Raw genomic sequence first — 22,302 nt, forward strand, 5'->3', positions numbered from 1 at the left:
CCAACCATTATAACAAAGATATTATGTTCTCTGTGTCTGTAGTAACACTAACGTACTTACCCTTTAAACCGGAACACAACGATGCTGAGTATTTCTGTTTGGCTCATGGGTGAGTAGCGCCTACCCAGGCAGCCTAGCACAAAGCCTAACAAAAATAAGTGTAGTTTATTTTTGAACTATTATTAATGGATTTAAATAATTGCGAAACAAAACTTAATAACGACCCAACGGAGAAATGTAAAAATTTGTAATTTACGTAAATAATAATTATTATATTCAATATTTTTTATAAACTAATTGTTTTATTTATTTATTAAAAGAAGCGAGCAAGACTGTATGTACGTACTGTACGTACTTCTAGGCGACGAGTTAAGAGAAGTTTGTAAAGTGCAAAGTTGAATGAATGGGAATTTCTAAAAGTAAATTCTCCTCAGAACAAATATCAAGACAGAGAGAATAACTTGGAAACTATACTTAACTACTGCATACATTTAGAATTTATTTAACGACAAATACTTTAAATGAACATCTTGAGTAATTAATTAAATTGACACATCAATTTATGAAGCTATGATGACTTAGCGCGCAGAACAAACATCTAACCAGATGTTACTGTCTTCAAACTCATAAACATCTCGTATATAATACATCTTGTGCTCGATGTAGACTGAAAACTACGTAAGGATAGCTTTGTGTGCAGTAATAATTTGCTACATGTGTATCAACCATAACACATTTTTGCAGGTGGTAGGGCTTTGTGCAAGCCCGCCTGGGTAGGTACCACCATCAGTTATTCTACCGCCAAAAAACAGATAGCAGGTACTAGGGACATAGCATCTTAGTTCCCAAGGTTGGTGGCGCATTGACGATGTAGGAAATAGTTAATATTTCTTACAGCGTCATTGTCTATGGGTGATAGAGACCACTTACCATCAGGTTGCCCATATACTCGCCCGCCAACCTATTACGTAAAAAAACAAAAGAATTGAACTAGCTTGATGATAGAACAAGCTTTTAACCTTCTTCTTAAAAAGAGAAGAAGAGGTTGACCTCTTTCATGCAAACTACCCACTGTTGACAGTGGGTAGTTTGCATGAACTATTACTTAATGGTGCTTATATTTCATATCGTACTGGGTGGATTAACAAAGGTATCGCGAGGAAATTTGCATGGGTCGGATGAAAATCTGTCATATATATATCTAACTCGGAGTAATGTGTTCATTTAGTAATCAAAATCATATGCCAAAAAATAAATATGACGGTGACAGTCGGATATACAGCCTGTTACTTTTTAACTTGTATTTGAATTTACTTGAAGATGGTATCTTATAAGAGTGATGAAATTTTATGTTCATTAATTATATACGTTTTACAATTAAAGTAAAGTAAAAAGTAAAGTATCAGTCTGTAAATTTCCCACAGATGGGATAAGGCCTCCCCTTCCATTAAGGAGAGGTTTTGGAACACATTCCACCACGCTGTTCCAATGAGGGTTGGTGGAATGCACATGTGGCAGAATTTCGATGAAATTAGACACATGCAGGTTTCCTCACGATGTTTTCCTTCACGAAATGAATTATAAACACAAATTAAGCACATATGTATATAGTGGTGCTTGCCTGGATTTGAACCGGCAATCATCGGTTATGTTGCACTCGTTCTAACCACTGGGCCATCTCAGCTCACTTTTTACAATTATTAAGATTTTATTAAGTAAAATCATTTATTGAGTTAGGCGAGTCGTATTATTATATAACATTTTAAATTTACTCTTATTTTGATAAAATAAATTAATTTAAACATTAACATGATTTGAGATTGAAATGTTTTAAATTAAATGTGCCAATTTATCACCAAAAATAATTATATATCAAATCTTAATACGTATTTTATTACACTGCTATTATGAGAATCATATTTCAATTTTAAAATGTCGTAAGTCGACTTACAGTGTTACGCTATTTTAATTAATATATCTATCTGAAATATAACGGTCATGTTCTGTGGTATGTTTCGAGCTTGTTCAGAGAACTGAGCGAACTCGCTATACTGTGTGCAGCTATAAATTGCAGTGATGAATACGCAAAAATTACCACTGGAAGACCACAAAATTACAAATTATTATTAATCAGCTTTCTAACGTGGTTTCCTGGCAGGTGCGTACACTTAATGTAATTTCAATTTGTTTAATAGCATAATGACACAAGAAACGATCTGCGTATATACAATGTATACTTTACTCCAATCGAAAAAAGACTAAGAACACGATAATATATTACATATGATTTATTAAGAGCACGACAAACAGTTCTAAGTTATACATATTTATGTAAATCCATTTCAAGGTAATTTTTTACTATAATTATTTCCTGATCTAAATTGTAAAGTGTAGATACAGCTGTTTTAATGCTTAGGGAATTAGGGTATAAATCTTCATGATAATATGATATATGCATCGAAGTATAAGTATAAGTATCGAAGTATCGTTTTATAAAAAAACATATGAAAAAAAAGTAACTACTGAATTTCTTGGCGGTTCTTCTCGGTAGAATCTACTTTCCGAAACGGTGGTAGCTTCACTTAATTGTAAAATAAGGATTCAAAAGTGCTTATAAAAGCCCGCTTGAATAAAGTTTATTTTGATTTGATTTGTTGGAAAAATTAGATTTTTTTCGTATCAAAGTATCTTACGATATATTTTGCTCCCATCGAGATTCAATAGTAGTAAAGTATATTATGATTATGGATGGTGATGATGACCATTTCAGTCAAGTTGTTCAATAGGAAGAGACTAGCCAACTACGCAGGTCATACACAGATACACTCTCCATTTTCACACTCTCATAGTCCAATGGGATAGTGAAACTAAAATGACCAGCACGGCCGGAGTATGCCTAATGGCTTAACGTGCTTTCCGAGGCTGTAAACCCAGCTGTATACTGTATACTAATAACTTTCATGAACTGTTGCTTATAAAATATTTTTGCCCCGAATTTCAATGACCTTATATTTTGCAAGAGTAACGAAAGTCTTAAACTATATCACCCGTTAAATAAGGATAGCTATACACCCGTTAAATAGGACAGTTTTTAAATCGCTAAATTGATGTATTACAAATACATACAATTACTCTTATAAAATATTTTTTTGAATTCATACAGTGCATAGAACGATGCACGTTGCATGCAGGTCAATGACTTACATTAAAATAAAATCCGCCCACAAAGCAGCGATTTTCGCAATAAACTGAATTGTGAAAATAAATCGTTTTTATTAGCATAATATTTCACTTATCGTTATGTTCGTTTTATTTTATTAAATTTCCTGCTATAAATAAACCTCTTAATATTTCTTCATTGTTTAAATATAGCGCAAACAATTTACAGTTGCATTAAATCATTACAATAAATAGCATTTATTGAGCAATATAAGAAACATTGAGCATTACTTGAGGTTGATAAAATTAAGTTGTAAGTAAGTAAGTAAGTTGCACTTTTATACGTATAAAAAATATATTTTTTAAAATAGATTCACTGACAATGTCGCGCCCCCTTGCTTAATTAATAGCCTTGCATTAGTAAGAAGTATGAAGCTCATGCTTACAAGAAGTTTTTATAAATGTACAGATTAATATAAAACGTTGATAAATATTTGCCCTAGAGAAAAAAAACAGCTCCAAAAGAGTTTAAATCACACAAACTATTGCACGAACTTTTATGACATCTTATTGTAGAAGTTTTTAAGTCTACTTTCCTTTGGTGGTGGAATTGTATGAAAAAACATTATGGCGAAACATTATTAATGCATCAGCGTTTTTGTGATATACTTAATTAAAAAATTAAATTATTAAAAAAAATAGAGTGTTTCGATAGGATACATATTTTCAGCACACTAGTTGTACGGCGCCGTTCAGTAAAACGCCTAAGCCCTTCATTGAATGGCTAATTTAACACGTTGACTGTCCAGGCCAAATCCAACAACCTTCACGTGGCGTCCTGCGGTTTTTTATTAAAGGTAGTTGGAAATACTTCACATTTAATAAATTTATACTTGAAATCTCCGTCACTGTAATATTACAGTTATTTTCAGCATGTATCATATGTGATACAAGGACGTCTCGTCCTTAATTTTAGTGTATCACATATGATGCAGGGAACGTCGAAGCAAAAAATGTGGGTATTCATATAACTAATGGTTTTAGTTTTCTTGCGGTAGTTGCATAAAAATAATTATAAACGTTAATCATAATTAATCTAGCATCGAAGATCTATTGTTGCACAAAATAGTTAGCAAAAATGAGTTCCCAACCGTCCTAGCAATATTTTCATTCAGTAAAAAAAATGTGTTGGTTCATTGGTGTTTTACTTTTCTTAATATCTTTTCTAGACGTCCTAATAATATTTATTTCCCTAACTCAGACGTCCTCGCCAATAATCGGTGTAGAGTCTGTACGCCTACTTGCATCAGATGTGATGAATTTGTATCATATGTGATGCAGGGACTGTCAACGTGTTAATAGTATAAAAGTCTAAAAACATTTTTACAGATTTATCTCTTTAATAACTTTATCGGTTTTTAAACACTCCAGACCATCTTCTGGAATAAGTTTTATTACTATCGCAGACATTCCACCTGAGTTAAATTAAAATGTCAATTTGACGAAGACGCGCTTACAGATTGCAAGATTGGATGACGTTTATGGTTACCGCTCCTTAAAATGGCAGCGTTAACTTATATAGCCAGCCCATAAACTTTCTCGATAAACAGAGTGTTATAATATCTCCGACTTCTATAAAATAATAACTCATAACAATAAAATAAATTTTATTAGACAGCTATGCATCATGACTATAATATATATCATGACTATAATCGTCTATACATATAGTGAAATTGGATTGTCTGTTTGTAAAATTAAAATAACCCCTTTCTACTCCAAATCCATATTATATACGATACATGTACCAAATTAACATATTTACAATATTTTGTCTGTGTGTTTATTCTGTCTAAGCCATTCCAGATATCAGTCCAAATGTCCAAATACTGACCAGTAACGCGTGGCCTTGGCGCATGCCACTACTCCGTCAAATCGAGGACCTCTCTCTCATCATACGAATTAATATCACAAAATCTGCCTATTATAAAAATAATAACTCATAGTAACATCTGCGAACTGAACAAAACCTTTTTTACTAAATTTAAAAGAGGGCGAAGTCGCGTTCTTACTAGTATTATGATATAATCAATATCGCCAAACAACATAATATGAGTACAAGATATGTGTACCAAGTGTTTATTTGTATGATAAATATATCATATAACGCTAGAACCAGTCTTTATTGACAGACCACGTTTTTTTCTATATTTGTTTAAACTATAATGATATCGAATTACAACAAGACATCAAGTAAATGCCAAAATGTATTGTTTGATTCTTTTCATTATAGCAGCGTGGTGGTATGAGATCCAAGTCTTTTCTCCTCAAAAAGAAGCTGCAATATATACAGATATAAAAATACTGATTACAAGTTGTTTTGTTTCTTTACTGTCACGTTTATTTTGAAGCAATGACAATATCATTTATAATAAAAGAAAAAAAAACATTTTGCAATTAATACTAAGTAAAATAAATTGTTTTTTTTTCTCGAGAAATAGAAATAATATTACAAAATTTGTAATCGAAATAATGTCTCTCGTTGATACTTAGCAACTTCTTAGAAAAAAATAATTAAAAACGTGACTGGGGATAACAATTTGCGGTGTAAATAACTAAGCGATTCTTAATAAAAAATTCTGATTAGCAAATTCGCATTAAATAAATAATTCTATTAATTAAATTGTAATAGATGTCTTAATATTTACCAATATTGCTTCTACGATCTTAAAGAACTTATTCATCAAGATTGTATAAATACTTAAAAACGAACGGTTTGATTTCGATTATAATTAAATTGATTCAGTTGTAATAGCGCCAGCTCCTTAAGGTGAGTGTCCACTACATTCGCATAACAGCCTGTGCTTCGCGCATCTGAAACTCAGGCAGCGTCTCTAAAGTATTTGTTTAAATATATTTTTTTACGATATCAACTGAATTAGCTGTCACTTACTTTATTTTTGCATAGAAATATATAATTATATGTAAGCGTAACGCATCTGCTTAGTATAATGATTTTGTCTTTGATTTTAACCAATATTTACAAGAAAAGACAATTTAAAACAAAAGCATATAATACGTCAGACCCTGAGGTCCTTGATTTAATCCCAAGTATGTAAGATTGGGTTTTATTCATGAAAATTTCTCAGTAATTTCTAATAGGTAGTGTAGAGCTCTCACTGCTAGAGATGTCATGCCGAGTAGTGTAAGGTGCTAGTTGGAGATGGTCACTTTCTCTGAAAGTGTTCTATCACATAGGGAGGCAACGTAGTAAGTGCGCGAGAACAATGTCTCCACAGACCTGGTCCATCGAAGTCTTCTTCAAAGCAGACGTTTGCGTTATGGATACCTTTTCTTACTAGAACTTGAAGTAGAGGGTTTTTCTGTATCCGGACAATCGTTTTAGCTAGGAAGTCCGCTAGGTTGGGGCAACCTTCTCGACGCAAAAAGGTAGCATGCAAATGATCCCGTGTTGCCCTAAGAGACTGAATAGGCATTACAGGCATACTAAAGTTCAGAAAACGTATAAAAGCATTTTACCATGGAAAAATGAGTATTATAGTTAAAGCGGATAGTGTACACGCACCTTTATATTTTATGCCACAGGACAGTAATTGGACGCGGCGTGTTCTTTTTGCAATTTATATTTAACGATATCTTAAGGCATTAATGAACGTACCTTTGAATGTCTATTTACTCACAAAGGTAATTAAACAGAAGTATTTTTGAAAGTATTGCTTATAAAAAAATTCACTAACATTTAGACGCTTTTTGTTTTTTACAGATTTTGCTTCTGTATACTCAATGGTAACTATATTAGCTAGCGATCCTATCCGATTTCGCACGGGTACTATTTATACGTAAACGCCATACACACTCCACTATAGTGTAAAAATTACTACTAGAGTGCTATAGTACTCTATCTAGGAATAATATAGCTGTCTACCAGTGACAAACGTTTTAGAATTAGGATTGGGATACAGTTATATATTTTTTTCGAAGCAATGCAAACCACAACTTTGATCTTTTCTTACTTTTTGTCTTTGAATAGTAGCAATCTCAGTGTAAGGATAATGGCTGTGTTACACTATCACTTTCCTTTTCTGGTAGTATCTAATTACTGTTCCCGAATCATGAGAGTGAAGGAATGGAGAGTCCATTTTTATTTCTTGCTTTCTATGTCTCATGTAGTTATTCGATGAGTTCATTGACACGAGAACAATTCGGTCTGCAGTCCTTCCCTTTATAATTAATTTATCATTAATACGAAGTTCTTGAGGTTTATTGTTGAAATAACATTTCATAAACGCTACCATTAACACCAGTTTATGTCAATATCTTGTAACTGTGTCGTAAAACACGCTGACAGAAGTAAAAGCATTATCGCAATCAGAGTGTTATACAATTCCTGAAGTAACCGCTATTTGTAATAATAAATACGCTGATAACAAATAGCAAGTTGTTTGTCGCTTTATTTCTGAATAAATATTTCCAATTAAATAAAATGCTTTACTTTTTTAATTTTATTTTCATAAGTATAAAGATAAAGGAACAACTGGGAATATTACAATACAGGACTAAGGATTAATCCCCTTTATAGGATATATGGTTCGGTGCCTTTTTTACCACGCTGCACCAATACTGGTGGTTTATTTAAATAACAGATAATTATTACAGTTAAACCCAGTTTAAAATAAAATAAAAAAAACATTTATTGAACAAAAAAAATCATCCGCAAAGATCTCTATTCTATGGTATGCTAAAAATATCTGAACGAACGAAAAATAAAAATAAAGTTTTATAAAAAACGAAAGCATATAATTTATACCATAATGGAAGACCACTTTCGACTTTTTCGGCGAATAACAGTATCAAAATTGGGTTTTCGCAATAGACATGACTCAGTATTGAAAGAGCGTTAAGTCTCTCTAGTCATACCGTATCTGATTTGGTCGAAAACCCTCAACATCCTGCTTATTTACTTAAGCTATTTCGAAATTATATCAGAACTCCGTTTAATCAAAGCCCAGTGGCAATACCAGGTCTTTAACCGATGATTGCGAGATCAAATCCAGGCTAAAACAACTAAGTCATCTTATGTTTTATTTGTGTTTTGTATACATTACTTCTTCAATTTCATTTTTATTTCTTTTTATAGTTATTGTTTGTTTGGATTACGTAATGTATACTTTGTCTCTTTTTTACCTTTACTTAACTGTAAAACATTCAGTTTTTTTTTAAAATATTATTACTTTTTCAAGATAAGTTATTTTTATTAGGTCAGATATCGATACTATATTGTATTAAGATTTATTGAATTTGCGCCTGTAAAGAACATAAGAATACATTTGGAACGTTTTTTTCGATTTATGAAAAAAACATAAAAGTATACCCTCAAGTTTAAAAACATTTCAATTTCTTGTAGAAGTTTAATATTTACATAATTACACAGACCGTCAATGTTCAGAAGCGCGATTCCAAAAAATAAAAATATACACAATGACAGGGTTTGGAATCAAGTAACATTAACGAAAACTTTGACGTCTTTATCCTTTTCTGGAAAGCATTTAAAGTCTATCGATAATCCAAAGCAATCGATACAATCGATACTATCAATAGTATTACTGTCACCAATAGTATTGCTTACATATAATATCGATACTATTGCTATTATTAATAGTATTGCTCTCGGAGAGATATCGATACTATCGACAGTACTATCGATATTCCGTATAGTTTTCGAAGCCAACTATCGATAATCAGACTATCGATATTTCTGCAAAATATATATAAACGGAGAAATTTTTCTGTCCATTTGAGGGCATTGACTCGTAGTCTGTAATATTATGAAATCAAACATGCTTTTGCACTTAGCTTAGCCGACACACATTGTTACGACTATTCAATTGTCCCTTTAATTTTAGTCTTGGAATATATTTCGTTGATACTCTTTCTGTTTATCTTTATTAATTTAATACTGCTTATTCTTGTATGGTTCTGTAATATTCGCAAATTAAAATAAAAGTTTGACAAACAATAAAATTGTCTAATTATAATTTTGAACTGGACTAAATATATTGTACAAACTTATGGTATTATATATTTACATGAGATGTAAACATAAGATATACATTAAAAACGTCTGGGTTTATTTGTGTGCATTATTATTAACATTAAAATTGATTTGACAAGAGTTCATTTAAAAACAACTACCTGCAAAAACAAATAAAAATACTTTTTGAAGCATCAATCGAACTCCCAACATACAAGCATGGTATCAAATCCATTGTTCACAGGCTATATAACGTTACAGACAAAATATTTTAATGAGTATTTTCTACGACATAAAATAAACAAAGTATCCTTTACATGAAACTTGTTTTAGTGGAAAAAGAAAACTTTTTAAAGTGTTAATAAAACCTCTTTAATGACATAACGTATAAACTTGTTTATAAAGTACTAGCGATTCACCTTTTTAAGGCGAGATGGCCCAGTGGTTTGAACGCGTGCGTTTTAACTGATCATTGCGTGTTCAAACCTAGGCAAGCGTAATTGAACATTCATGCTTAATTTGTATTTATAATTCATCTCGTTTTCAGCGGTGAAGAAAAACATCGTGAGGGAACCTGCACGTGTCATATTTCATAGAAAATGTCACATGTGTATTCCACCAACTCGGATCGGAACAACTTGTTGGAATATGTTCCAAACCTTCTCCTCTTAGGGAGAGGAGGCGTTTAGCCCAGCAGTGGGAAATTTACAGGCTATTGTTGACTCACCCCGGCTTCGCAATGGTGCAGTGCTGATACTAAATGTAGTATAGAATATGTTTATTTACGACATCACATTAGAAACTTCTACAATTAGCAGCGTTTCTTTACTATATTGTCCATGTATTATATACAAAAACTATCCATTTGAAATACTCTATCTATTAAAAAAATCCGCATCATAGTCCGTTGCATAATTTGACATATCTAAGCATGCATAGTGATTTCGTTTTATACTATATTCTATATAATGTTAGTTTAGTTACAGTAAAAATGGATATACATGCCTTCTAAAGCAAGGTAGTCTTAAAACTGTTTACATACTAAGTGTGGGTTTAAAATGAGATTTATTTAAGGAGAAATTCAATTCACAACTTTTTAATTGGCTGGCGAATTTAACCTAAGACCTCAAGATCTACAGCCTTATAAAGCAAACAATAGATAAAGGTTTTAATTAATTATTTAGGCAAAAACCATGTAGGTACATGCAATTACTTACTCGAATTCCGTACTTCTCTAATGAGTAGGAATCGTAAAGGTGTTATATATATTATAACGATAAAATGAACCAATTTCAAGTATATTATTACTATAGGTCTAAAAGGATCGTAAAAACGTTTTAATAGATCATAAAATCGGAATATGTAATCATATCAAAGATTTCCTACCAATTGGTATTACATTAGCTTACCTAATATTGGTACTTAGAACTAAATTTGGTATTAAATTATGCAAAATTATCTACGAGACATAGTTCGAAAATAAACAATGGCATACAACTTACGTATCAAAATTTTAAACAATTGACGATTTGTGATCTAAATGTATCAAGATGACAGATACTACTACAATACATCATTAAGTAGTAAGCTCAGTAAAATGAATGAACTAGAATACATCTGTTACCTAAATATATTGATCAAAATATATTTAATTATACATTTCATAAACAATTAAAAAACCTAAAAGAAATTTACATTTAGCATTTATTTAAACAAATATGTTCCGTTACCTAAGTCCATCAAAATTAACTTTCTAACCGATTTACAAAGGAAAACTCTGTGTTAACTGTGATCCCATTCTCTTAATCCAGTAACTAATCTATTTTATTATCGATAAGTGACAACTTATCGTCTTACCTTCGATATCTGCGATCCTGTTCCATTTATCTGTTCATTTTCCCCATTACTGATTTATAAGTTCCTTTGATACCTAATAATCAACCGTTCTACCCGATTTTCAAATTAAGAATATCTTAGCAATATTATGTTCTCCATATATATATTAATACATTAAATAGTAGGATTATTACTTCATGCGATTCAATTTTTTTCTACCGTGTAAATTAATAAAGATTATGTTGGTTTAGCATTCCCAATATTCGAATTAGATTTTTTATTTAATAATAGTTTATGTTTTTAGCGAGACTTCATTTTATCCGCAACCACAAGATGGCGCAGTGGTAAGAACGCGTGCATCTTAACCAATGATTTCGGGTTCAACCCCGACAAGCACCACTACATATGTGCTTAACTTGTGTTTATAATGCATCTCGTGCTTGGCGGTGAAGGAAAACATCGTGAGGAAACCTGCATGTGTCAAATTTCATTGAAATTCTGCCACATGTGCATTCCACAAAGCCGCATTTAAACAGCGTGTGGAATATGTTTCAAACCCTCTCCTTAATGGGAGAGGCCTGAGCCGAGCAGTGGTAAATTTACAAGGTGTTACTTTACTTTTTACTTTATACAATAAAATACAACGTCAAAAATATTTACATTCCAGTTTAATAATATTATATAAAATTCATGTACAATATAAATACAGGATTCATCAATGTAATGTTAACAAAGTTTGCTTATTGCACTGAAATTATTATATATTATATAAATTAATTCAAACCACGCCAGATACAAAGCGATATTTCTCGGTAAAATTCTCATTCATCTGATCCGCTGCAAGATTTTCGTCGAAATGATAAAATAGATTTATATTATGACGCTTTGAAAGCACTCGTTAAAGGTAATTTAATTAAAAAACGATTTCTATTTAAATTTATCATTCACTTGTTGGTAAAACTTTGTGTATTTTAAAGGGTAAGTGAGCTAGTGTAACTGCATGTACTTTTTTTTTCACCCAGGGAAAATTTTCATAGATACCCGACTCCTGGGGATGTCGGGTTATGTGAGATTGTACTCACTAAAAACCCTGCGATAGCCGCCATCAGCACAGAAAACGGAGAGGCTGCGGGATCGCTTTCGCAGCACGTCCGCTGCCCCTCCCGTGCGTTGCTCCGCTCGTGGCTCGCCAGCCACGACACGAGCACGACTCAGGAGGGCGAAGAATGGTAACTACACTATTGCATCTGATTCCACTCTCCCTAATGGTATGTGGAAGTGGAGACCATACGCGAAGACGAACAGTTAACAACAGTCAACAAGAATAAGCTGCACTAGTCTCTCTCACCATGCCGTCCAAACAGATGCCTCTTCACCTGTCATTTAAAGGAACCCTGATAGTAAGAAGAGGAGAATAAGTGGATAAAACATGTATGTTGTCTAAGTTGATCGAGCGTTTATAATTTACGGGTTGTAAATGTTTCAAACAGCATCCATCTCTACGAACGGTGGTGATATTTACAAGTCTACTTGCCTACCATTAATTGAAAAAGAAACAGTGTAACGATACATTTATTTGGAGCATTAACCAAAGTCTTCCATTGGGTATAAAATTTATTGGATCAAATTGCCATTGTTGTGAATCATCAAATAAAAGTTAACAATTACACTGATTAGCATTTTACAACATGACGTCACTATCGATGCATCAGCCACCCAAACAAATCGAACAAGCCAGCTAGCATTTCAACGATTACGCCTAAGTTTCATTACAAATAGTGCTAGCTATCAACTACACCATTTACGCGTAGTATCGTACCATCGAATTCGACAAACCCTCTAGTTGAATTGCCCACATTTATTTCAAATATCGAATATCGAATTGGAATTGTAAATGAGCAAAACATTCCATTTATAAATCTTTCAATGCAACCAGTATTCCGTGTAAAATTTTCGTTTTCTGTTGTTATTTTTGATGTTCGACACTCAAACATCTGATACTGATAGCGATACATCGAGGGCTCATAGATTTTTATTATTTTTATCGTCGATACATTGGTATCAACGATATTTATTTTCCGATACAACGTAAACACAAGGCGGGGACTTTTGTCGAATGCTATCGAAACATGACTAACATTCGGGAAATTCCAAAGTTATATTTCCTCCACAAATTTTCGCCCACTCGACTCTTTTAACTCACTGCCTACGTTTTGTATTTTCGTTAATTTCTTTCATACTTTAATACAGATACATCTTATAACTTTTCTGAATTGTAATCCTGCTGCAAATCAGAAAACTGACAATAAAATAATTCGCCATAATGCTCAATTCATCGTACTAGTTTCAAAACAAACAAGTTGGAAATAATTTACAGACAGCCTCTATCACTGAAATGTGTCCCTGTACATCGTATCAACTAAAATGCACTTATAATATTTATTTATTTTTATTTATTTTATACCATTTCGTCTTGAAGTTGATTTTTTTTTTTGTAATTTTAGTCGTTTTGTAAATACCAAATTGAAGTTTTACAGACATTTTAGAAGCATTTAATCAGTTCAATGTTACCTCGATGATTTTGATTTGAAATCAAACTACATAATATAATAACACTATTTCATTTTATTATTAAAATACAGATATATCATCAATACAATAAAGTTATATTCATATACATAAATATAATCTTATATACATAAGAATTGTTTTTAAATTTTATCATTTATGTTATATCTAATATATCTTAAAATTATTCGTGCTTGCTTACATACACTAAAAAGTCTTATTAACATAATATTATTTAAAGTGCTTGATTCTAAAGATAATTATTCACCAGTCATTACTTCAAGGAATTCTGAAAATTAAAAAAAAATAATAAATTAATTTACAAAGCAAAACAAGATTTTTATTACACGTAAGTTGGCTGGAAAATTAGTCACGAGATGGTAACTGGTCACCACTTACATAAACATTGGCGCTGTCATATAACCATTCCTTCGACCTAATGCGCCAACCTTGGGAGCTAAGATTTTATGTCCCTTGTGCTTGTAGTTACACTGACTCACCCTTCGAACCGGAACACAAATAATGAATTTCGACCAATGTTTCTCATAATATGTTTTCTCATGATGATTGATTTTATATAATATATTTTTCTTCGCCAAACTGCTTTTGTTGTGTTTAGTTTGTTGGCGAGTAAGCGGTAATACATTTTTTTGTCAAGCAGATCTAACCTTTAGTGGTCCAGTGAACTAAAAACGTTTATCTTAACAGTAAAAAAACTGAGAACGTCGTGATGTACTTCACGGTAATTTTGAAAGTAAATAAAAAGTTTAAAAAAAAGGGTTTTGTTCAGAAGTGGCACATTAAGAATATAGAATTTAAATATGTTTTTTATGCCATAGGTTTGCGAACGAGCATATTACCTGAAGATGAGTGGATGGTACCTACTTAGACGGGCTTGCGCAAAGCAATAGTAAACCTACCACCAAGTAATTTATAGGTAATGGTTATGTGAAAAAGTGATGTTACCATCGAAATCAACTGTTCCCGATCCGTCCGTATCAATTTCAGTTATCATTGATTCTAAGTCTTCATTTGATAAGGTATTGTCCAGTTCCTTGAATATTTCTTTTAATACTTCTGTTGTGATGTAGCCATTACCTGTAAGGTTTAATAAGTAATATGTATTAAGTATTTCATTAATCAATAACCTGGAGTATTATAATTTGGAATGAAGATCTTTTACGCGACTTGCAGTGAAATTAACTGGAAGAAGTACACGTACCTAAGGATAAGTGTTATGCTACTTTTAGGCGATCTCTAACTCGCTTTCCTTTATCTCCTATCTCTTTCTATTCTATATGGTTTTATATAAGATGATTTAATGTTATGTTTTTTTAATGCATACAATTATCCTAGTACGTCGTTGATTAATTTCATTATTTTTTATTTAGTAAAAATATATTAGGTACGTTCCTAAATAACTTTGTTGATACGCTAATATGAATTTACACTTAAAATTAATTAATTCTTATTTTTATAAGAGGATGTTATCCTTATTAAAATAAGACATTATTCTTTAAAATTACATATGACATAAATAATGGTAATTCAAAAAAATATATAAATAATTAATTTATTCAATCCTGCACTAATCACGGGAACTATTCTTTTTAAGACGATTATGCCGTAATGAAACTACCTAATATAATAAAAAAATAAATGATATAATGTATTGTGTTAGTGAAGCTATCATTAACTCAATACCCCAATTATTCATATACGTAAATACAATAATTTAGTCTTTAAGATCGTCACTTGAGAAATGATATCACATTAATGCATTAAAAAAATTTACCTTCTCTATCATACAACCGGAATGCCTCCCTCAGTTCTGCCAGCATAGCTTCAGCATCTAACTCCTCAACCATGAATCTTGATGCTAATGAGCAAAATTCCTTGAATTCCAATACACCGGTACCTATAATACAACATAAACAATGGGATATGGTTTATATAATATATTTGTATTACTTATGTCTAAAACAAAACCATAATAAAAGATACATAATTACATTATTTTTTTTGTATTGACGACGCTATGTTTTGTAATATACCTATGCTTTTTGCAAGAAGTATTTTAACAAAAATAACTTTTAATTAACAATTAAAAACATTTTTTTAATAAAAATACAAATGCTTTTAGAAGTTAGTAAAACAGTATTTGATTATTAACTCAAGTATACGTTTTTATGTAAATTGTAAATAAATTATATATGTACTTACTTAACGTATATATACAACATTGTATCAAATTCCTACATCTATACTCTACATTACTTATCAGTTAGTTGCATTTTTCAATACAGATGATAAAATTCGACAGACAAAGCAGTGCCTCAATAGCCGTGATCGTCTAGTGGTTAGGACCCTACGTTGTGGCCGTAGTAACCCAGGTTCGAATCCTGGTCACGGCAATGTGCAAACATTGTCACGGTGAGGACAATTTTTTCTTTTATTTATTTATAAAAGTTTACTATTTTTTTAAGCAAACCAAACGATACTACACAAACTTTTATTAAAACTACTATAAAAAGCTTCTACACGTGCAACGCCATCTATATTCGTTCAGAAGAAACACAGTGTGGTATTCTGAGTCAACACGCTATGCCATCTATCGGTGAGTTTCTACAACTAACTAAATGTAACAAGTTTTTATAACATTTTTTACTACGTATAATGATATAATCTATTTACCATTAACATCGTATTCTTGAATAATTTCCGTTAGAGTATCATCGTCCAGTTCGTGGCCCAGCATGTCCAAGATTGTACCAATCATGTCGGTGCTGATAACGCCTTTCTTCTCCTGATCGAAGGTATCAAATGCCTTCCTCAGCACTGTAATATAAATGATGTTCATTAATAAAATAACAGCATTTCTGGTTACATTTTTAATTATATATTTTTGTCCAATCTACTGTTTATATTACCTTCGGAGAATCGGAATTACGATAGAATACTGCTGGCTTTCTTGCCACCATTCCACGCGGCCATGATTTGCACAGTAGCTATTTTTAATTTTTATTTGTGTAGAATTAGAGCTTCAATTTACATAAAAATGACTTTTCTTTTTAAACGTATTTTGTTACATTTCCAATTATATCTCTAGATTTTTTTATTAAATTAATGTTTGCTCTTATTACTTTAATTTATAAATAGCACGGTGTTATAGACTTTTTCGACCTTATACCCACATATGAGGTAAATAAATGTATCTATATCGGGACGAATAAGTACTTTATTCAAAATTATTAATTTTTATGTAGATACTACATTAATACGATACAAACTCTTATTGAAAAATGAAAAATATTTTAACTGTTTATTTGAGATGACATTAAATACTTATATTAGTTTTAAGTAAAAAAATAAGATAATTTTTAATGTCATTCAAACTTAGCAAAGGTCTTAATTAATTCAGCCGATTTTGATATTTAAAAACCATTAAATGAATTCTTTAAATTTAAACATGTTATTTAAGTACTTGTATATTATATTTCAGCCAGGATTAAATTATTATTAAATAACTAACTATTAATTTAAAATAAAATTGACAATTTAAAACAGATTTGTTTTCTGTTTCACGAGTGTTTAGTAATTGAAATTTCTGGCACGGTGTCAATCCAATTAAGAGTATTTCGTTGGTCATTACTTCTAATGAAACTACAAATAGGAACGTCGTGTTTGACATCGGACAAGTCTATATTCAAAGAAGCCATAACCTAGCACAACGAGTAATTAATTAAAATTAATAATAATTATTAAGGTAAAAATATAGGGAGGTTATTTCACTGAATTTAAAAAATACGATTTTAATACAATATTTACAAAATCAAATGATTGGAAAAAGTCTATACGCAAAGAAAATAAATAGAAATGTAACCAGAAAGTAATTGTTTAAAATGTTTTTCTGTAATCGCAAGAGAGAAAACTTCTATTTGAACTTTCATGTTACCAATTAATAAACAATATTCTATTAGAATTACTTTCAATGTATTTCATTTATTATAAAAAATTCAATTGAAAATAAATAAAATAAAACATTACTTACTTTGTATCTGACTTTGGTCGAGTTCATCCTGTAAATAAACAAATGAAAAACATATAAGAAAAACATAATTCGTAAAAACATATGAAATCAACATTAGTTATTTAATTTGTGACTTGTAATATAATATACGTATTTCTCTTATAATTACACACCATATCACTGGTCTTAATAAGTCGTAAACAGGCACTGAGTAGCAGATGTGTCAAAAACTGTCTTGATCTAGTTTCCTGCAGTTTATATATCATGATTTCGATTGACGCATTACGCCTTGGTGGAATACTTCAGGGGAGATAAACGAGAGTTCCTTTTTAAAAATAAATATAATTATTAATAAGATTTTTTTAATTATGACGTCATATATTGTTAAAATGCTTATTATGTATTATTCAATACGCATATGACATTTCACTTAAGTTTGTAAATCATCATATTCATAACATGGTATAAAACAAAGTCGCTTACAGCTGTCTGTCCCTATGTATGTCTAGATCCTAAAAATAACATAACGGATTTTGATGCGTTTTTTTCAATAGATAGAGTGATTCGTGAGGCAGGTTTTTGTATATAATAAACGGCCAAATAATAAATGAAACAAGAGAAATTCTATAGTATATTTAGTATCAGCATTGCACCCGTGCGAAGTCCGCGCGGGTAACTAGCTTATTATAAAGTTTTTAATAATAAATGAACTTCGTATTTAATTCGTACCGTTTAAAAATATATTTATACAGACATTAACAAGCTACTCAGTCCGACTTCGTACAGACGGTACATTTTATTGTTAATTTATCAAGCTTCAACAAAATGTTCTCTTGTAACCCATTCCATAACGCCTTAAGGCAAAAATAACATGAAAGTAAAAGGCATCTCGATCGAAATTCTACGAACTAAAGATCAGGCGCCAAAGAAGACCAACTAAATAAATACGAGTGGAACATATTTACGTCATTCTTCTTTTGAAGTTGGGTAAAAATACGCATACGGATGTAAATTTGTTCTCGTATAGTTCGGTTGAATAATATAGTTATTTGAGAAGTCATTTACGAACTCACTTCACCGAATTTATTTTAAATCTATTCAGTGGTGAGAAGGAATATCAATTATTGCTCTTGTTATTTTATTTATTATTTTCGAATAGATATTTGAATAACCAGTCAGCCAGTCGTTTTTCATATATCTATGTATTTTTTTAATTCATGGAATAAAATTTTTGATATTTTTGAAATAGCCTTTAATTTAAGAATTGGATGCACAACACATGGGTAGAGTAAAACCGCTCAATAATGAAAAAAACATTCCTAGTTTAAATAAACTAGGAATGCCTACTATGATATAATAATAAATAAATAGGTACCTACGTCAATTTTTAGTATAGATAGATTTACAAGTATATACGAACCGTACCTATAAATACATGTATATAAAAAAAAGCGACTTTTAACCAACTTATAGATTACTTCTTTCGCCATAAAAACAAAATAAATATTGATTAAGTATTAACTTGAAAAAAAGTAAAAAAAATACTCCTACATTTCATTTATAGCAAAAACACAAAGGGAAAAATTAATAAAAAAATTCCTGTGGTATACCTACAAAAGTATAAATTAACATACATAAAGTTCATCGAATATTATTACATAAACTTGTATCTTATAAAGCAAGCTCGAGGCCCTTAGAAATCTAGAGACATACTAATAACAGGCACAGCCCTCAGCAAGCAAGCGAAGCAATTTATCCCTCGTTTTTACTTTATAAAAACCTCTTTCATCTTTTAATCGCATAATCACGATATGCAAAATTAAATTATAATTAAAACAGTTGGTAGACCCTGCAGTATCGCATGAGACGCCAGGAATTTCACCGTGATGTTAATGACAGGGCCGAAATTAAACTAACGATCTCTATCTATCTGCGTATATGTCATTACTACTGTTTGCCTGTGTTTATATTCGTTACATTGTTATAATACATTAGCTGATTACTATAAAGAGACATACTTTGCAGTAAATTTATATATTACTTGTATTATAGTCGATATTTATTTGGTTGTTTTTTCAATGAAAATATGACTTTTACTTCTGGTTGATTTTATGTAATTTAATTTTCGAAGCGTATTTAGATTAATTTTAGTATTATAATAAATATGTCAGTTAATTATCTATAAATATATAGTATTCAAGTGTTGTTTTTTTTACTTAATGTACATGTACCTATATATTTACGGTACAAATCCCAAAATATTCCTTTTTACAATTTTGGTGTCTGTCAGTCTGTTTGTTCGGACTAATCTCTGGAACGGAACGGATGGACTGATTTTGACGGCACTTTCACTAGCCGATAGCTGATGTATTAACTTTGGTTACTTTTATATTAAAATTATATACAAAATAATAATAAAATCACACTGCAATGTCTAAATGCTGTCCAGTACTGCGCCCATGTCACAACTCCGCCGTCAATCCGAGTGGCTCCTACTAACGACTTAATATCACAAAAGCTGCCTAATATAGAATTAAAAAGTAAATAAATATCAACCTATTTTATACAAAAGTATTTTCCAGTCATCAATACATTAAAAAATTTGGACTTTGATACGATGTTTAATCGAAGTTATATTTTAAAATCAACTCTAAAGTAATAGTATTACGCTTTCTATAATAGTAAGAAATATTCGATCTCCATTGGTCTGTTTAATGAATATAACAATAAATTTTGTGCGTATAAATTATTTTCATTAGGTTCCGTACTATGTATGTATATAGATAAAAATAACCCAGAAGTAAGATTCCGCTGTTCATTCAGCTGTTTGTCCGTCCTTGTGTCACGGTCGAATATCTGAATAACTAATATTGATATCAATTTGAAATTTGGCACGGCTATAGAAGACGTTTGCCCGTTTCTATTGCGGTGAAAAAACAATACTAATTTTGTTTTCACTAAAATTAGCAACCGAAGTTAATTCTATCATATTAAAATATAGGGAAATACTAATGTAACTACTGCATTAATTATTTTATCATATATTTTTCAGATAAATATTGTTTTTTATGATATATTTTTTTTTAATTTTAAATAAAAAAGCAGTCTTTCATCTATACTTTTGTTTTAATCATTTATTAAAACGAAGATAAAAGTCCTACGATGAAGTTATGTTGAGTAGATTAGGTGTAATAGTAAGTATATCTTAGTATACTTGTCTAGACAAATCGAACAAATCTTAGCAGTGCTAAGATCTGTGGGGTTAATAAGGAGTACCTACACAGGTCTATATTGATATCATCTACATGCTATCGTATTATTGCATATTAGCAAATATTTTTTTTATGACTTAGGTAGGAGGATTTACTAATTGGCCATAAGAGATGCTATAACCATTCCTTATATAGCCAATGCCCTACCAACCGTAGGAATAAAGATGTTATATCCCTTGTCTGTAGTTACTTTGGCTCACTCATCCTTCAAACCGAAAAAACAATATTAGGTACTGCTGTTTGGCGGTAGAATATCTGATGCTACCATCTGAGCCCTACCATCAATTGATAGATTATAAACTATATATATCTTTAAAATGTTGAGAGAAGTTGTTGTTTTATTTATAAGATTTGACTATATACTGAAAGTGAAATTAGTTGATACTGATATACTGCTATGAAACTTTTCAGTCCAATAACTTTTTTTTTAATTTGTTGTAAGCAAGCTAAATTTGCGGATGGACCGCGTGGAATTTATTTTTCGAACTTTATCTTGAAGAATGAAAAATAACCTACGCCCAATTTAAGCCTAATTTATATATTTCGTTCTTTTTTACTGTTACGTACAAATAGAGTATAATGGATTTATGCTACATATAACGTAAATTATATTTTAATTAAAACGTTATCAATTTTAAAATAACTGCAAAAACTATTTTTCTCTCCTCCGCATAAACACACGCACACACTTACAATCAACATACAGAGCAAAAGAGATAGCAAACGATAAACTCTTACAAAACGAAAATCATCTCAAAAGTCGTGTCATACGCTAATAAACATGTACCTGTCACAGCTTCGCCAGCGGACATTTAAATAAATATATAAGGGCGTTTCCAAAGCGACACATTTGTCTCATTTCAAAAAATGATAAATCACCTTGTATTTCGTCGTCGTCATAAAGAATGGCACATTAAACGGACGATTTGAGATCTTTCAATTTAAGATTGATAAGGTGCACCGGTCTCTTCTTAAATTGATATATCTGTATAGATTAAGCTGTACGCTGACAGTCAGTCATTGTGCTTCGTCATCAATTTAACATCGTATAAAACAAAGTCGCTTACCGCCGTCTGTCCCTATGTATGCTTAGATCTTTAAAATTACGCAACAGATTTTGATGCGGTTGTTTTTAATGAATAGAGATTCGAGGCGAAGGATTTCGTATATAATACATGGGCAATATAGTAAGGCAACAAGAGAAATTCTGTAGTATATTTGCTACCAGCATTGCACCCGTGCGAAGCCGGGCGGGTCGCTAGCTATAAATAAAAACTAATTTAAGTACACAAGCTCAAGCTATAAATCGATAGACAAAGTTGTATGACAGCGAGTGTTCCCATTTTGATACTGTCGAAGTACACGCCGCCATCTTTTTTCTATTC

General features: G+C 31.1%; 1 protein-coding gene and 1 non-coding gene across 2 annotated transcripts; one reads left to right on the top strand and one right to left on the bottom strand.

The window, feature by feature from the left end:
• Nucleotides 1-13,652: 13,652 nt before the first annotated feature.
• On the bottom strand, nucleotides 13,653-17,900 carry LOC124533882 (troponin C, isoallergen Bla g 6.0101-like). Its single transcript, XM_047109435.1, has 6 exons — nucleotides 17,819-17,900; nucleotides 17,667-17,694; nucleotides 16,310-16,453; nucleotides 15,411-15,533; nucleotides 14,582-14,713; nucleotides 13,653-13,904 (listed from the first exon to the last, which is right to left on the bottom strand). Exons 1-6 carry the CDS (start codon nucleotides 17,819-17,821, stop codon nucleotides 13,876-13,878), a joined length of 459 nt encoding a protein of 152 aa, XP_046965391.1. The 5' UTR covers nucleotides 17,822-17,900; the 3' UTR covers nucleotides 13,653-13,875.
• On the top strand, nucleotides 15,958-16,029 carry Trnah-gug. The gene has a single exon. It is a non-coding gene; the product is annotated as a tRNA-His (tRNA).
• Nucleotides 17,901-22,302: the final 4,402 nt, after the last annotated feature.

This window comes from Vanessa cardui, chromosome 11 (assembly GCF_905220365.1).
Source record: "Vanessa cardui chromosome 11, ilVanCard2.1, whole genome shotgun sequence".
In the NCBI taxonomy this organism is placed as follows: Eukaryota; Metazoa; Arthropoda; class Insecta; order Lepidoptera; family Nymphalidae; genus Vanessa; species Vanessa cardui.

Coding starts and splice junctions, on each gene's coding strand:
- LOC124533882 (XM_047109435.1), bottom strand. Junction 16,454..17,666: donor CGACCAAAGTCAGATACAAA/GTAAGTAATGTT, acceptor TTTATATTACAG/TGCTGAGGAAGGCATTTGAT. Junction 14,714..15,410: donor CCGGTTGTATGATAGAGAAG/GTAAATTTTTTT, acceptor TAAACCTTACAG/GTAATGGCTACATCACAACA.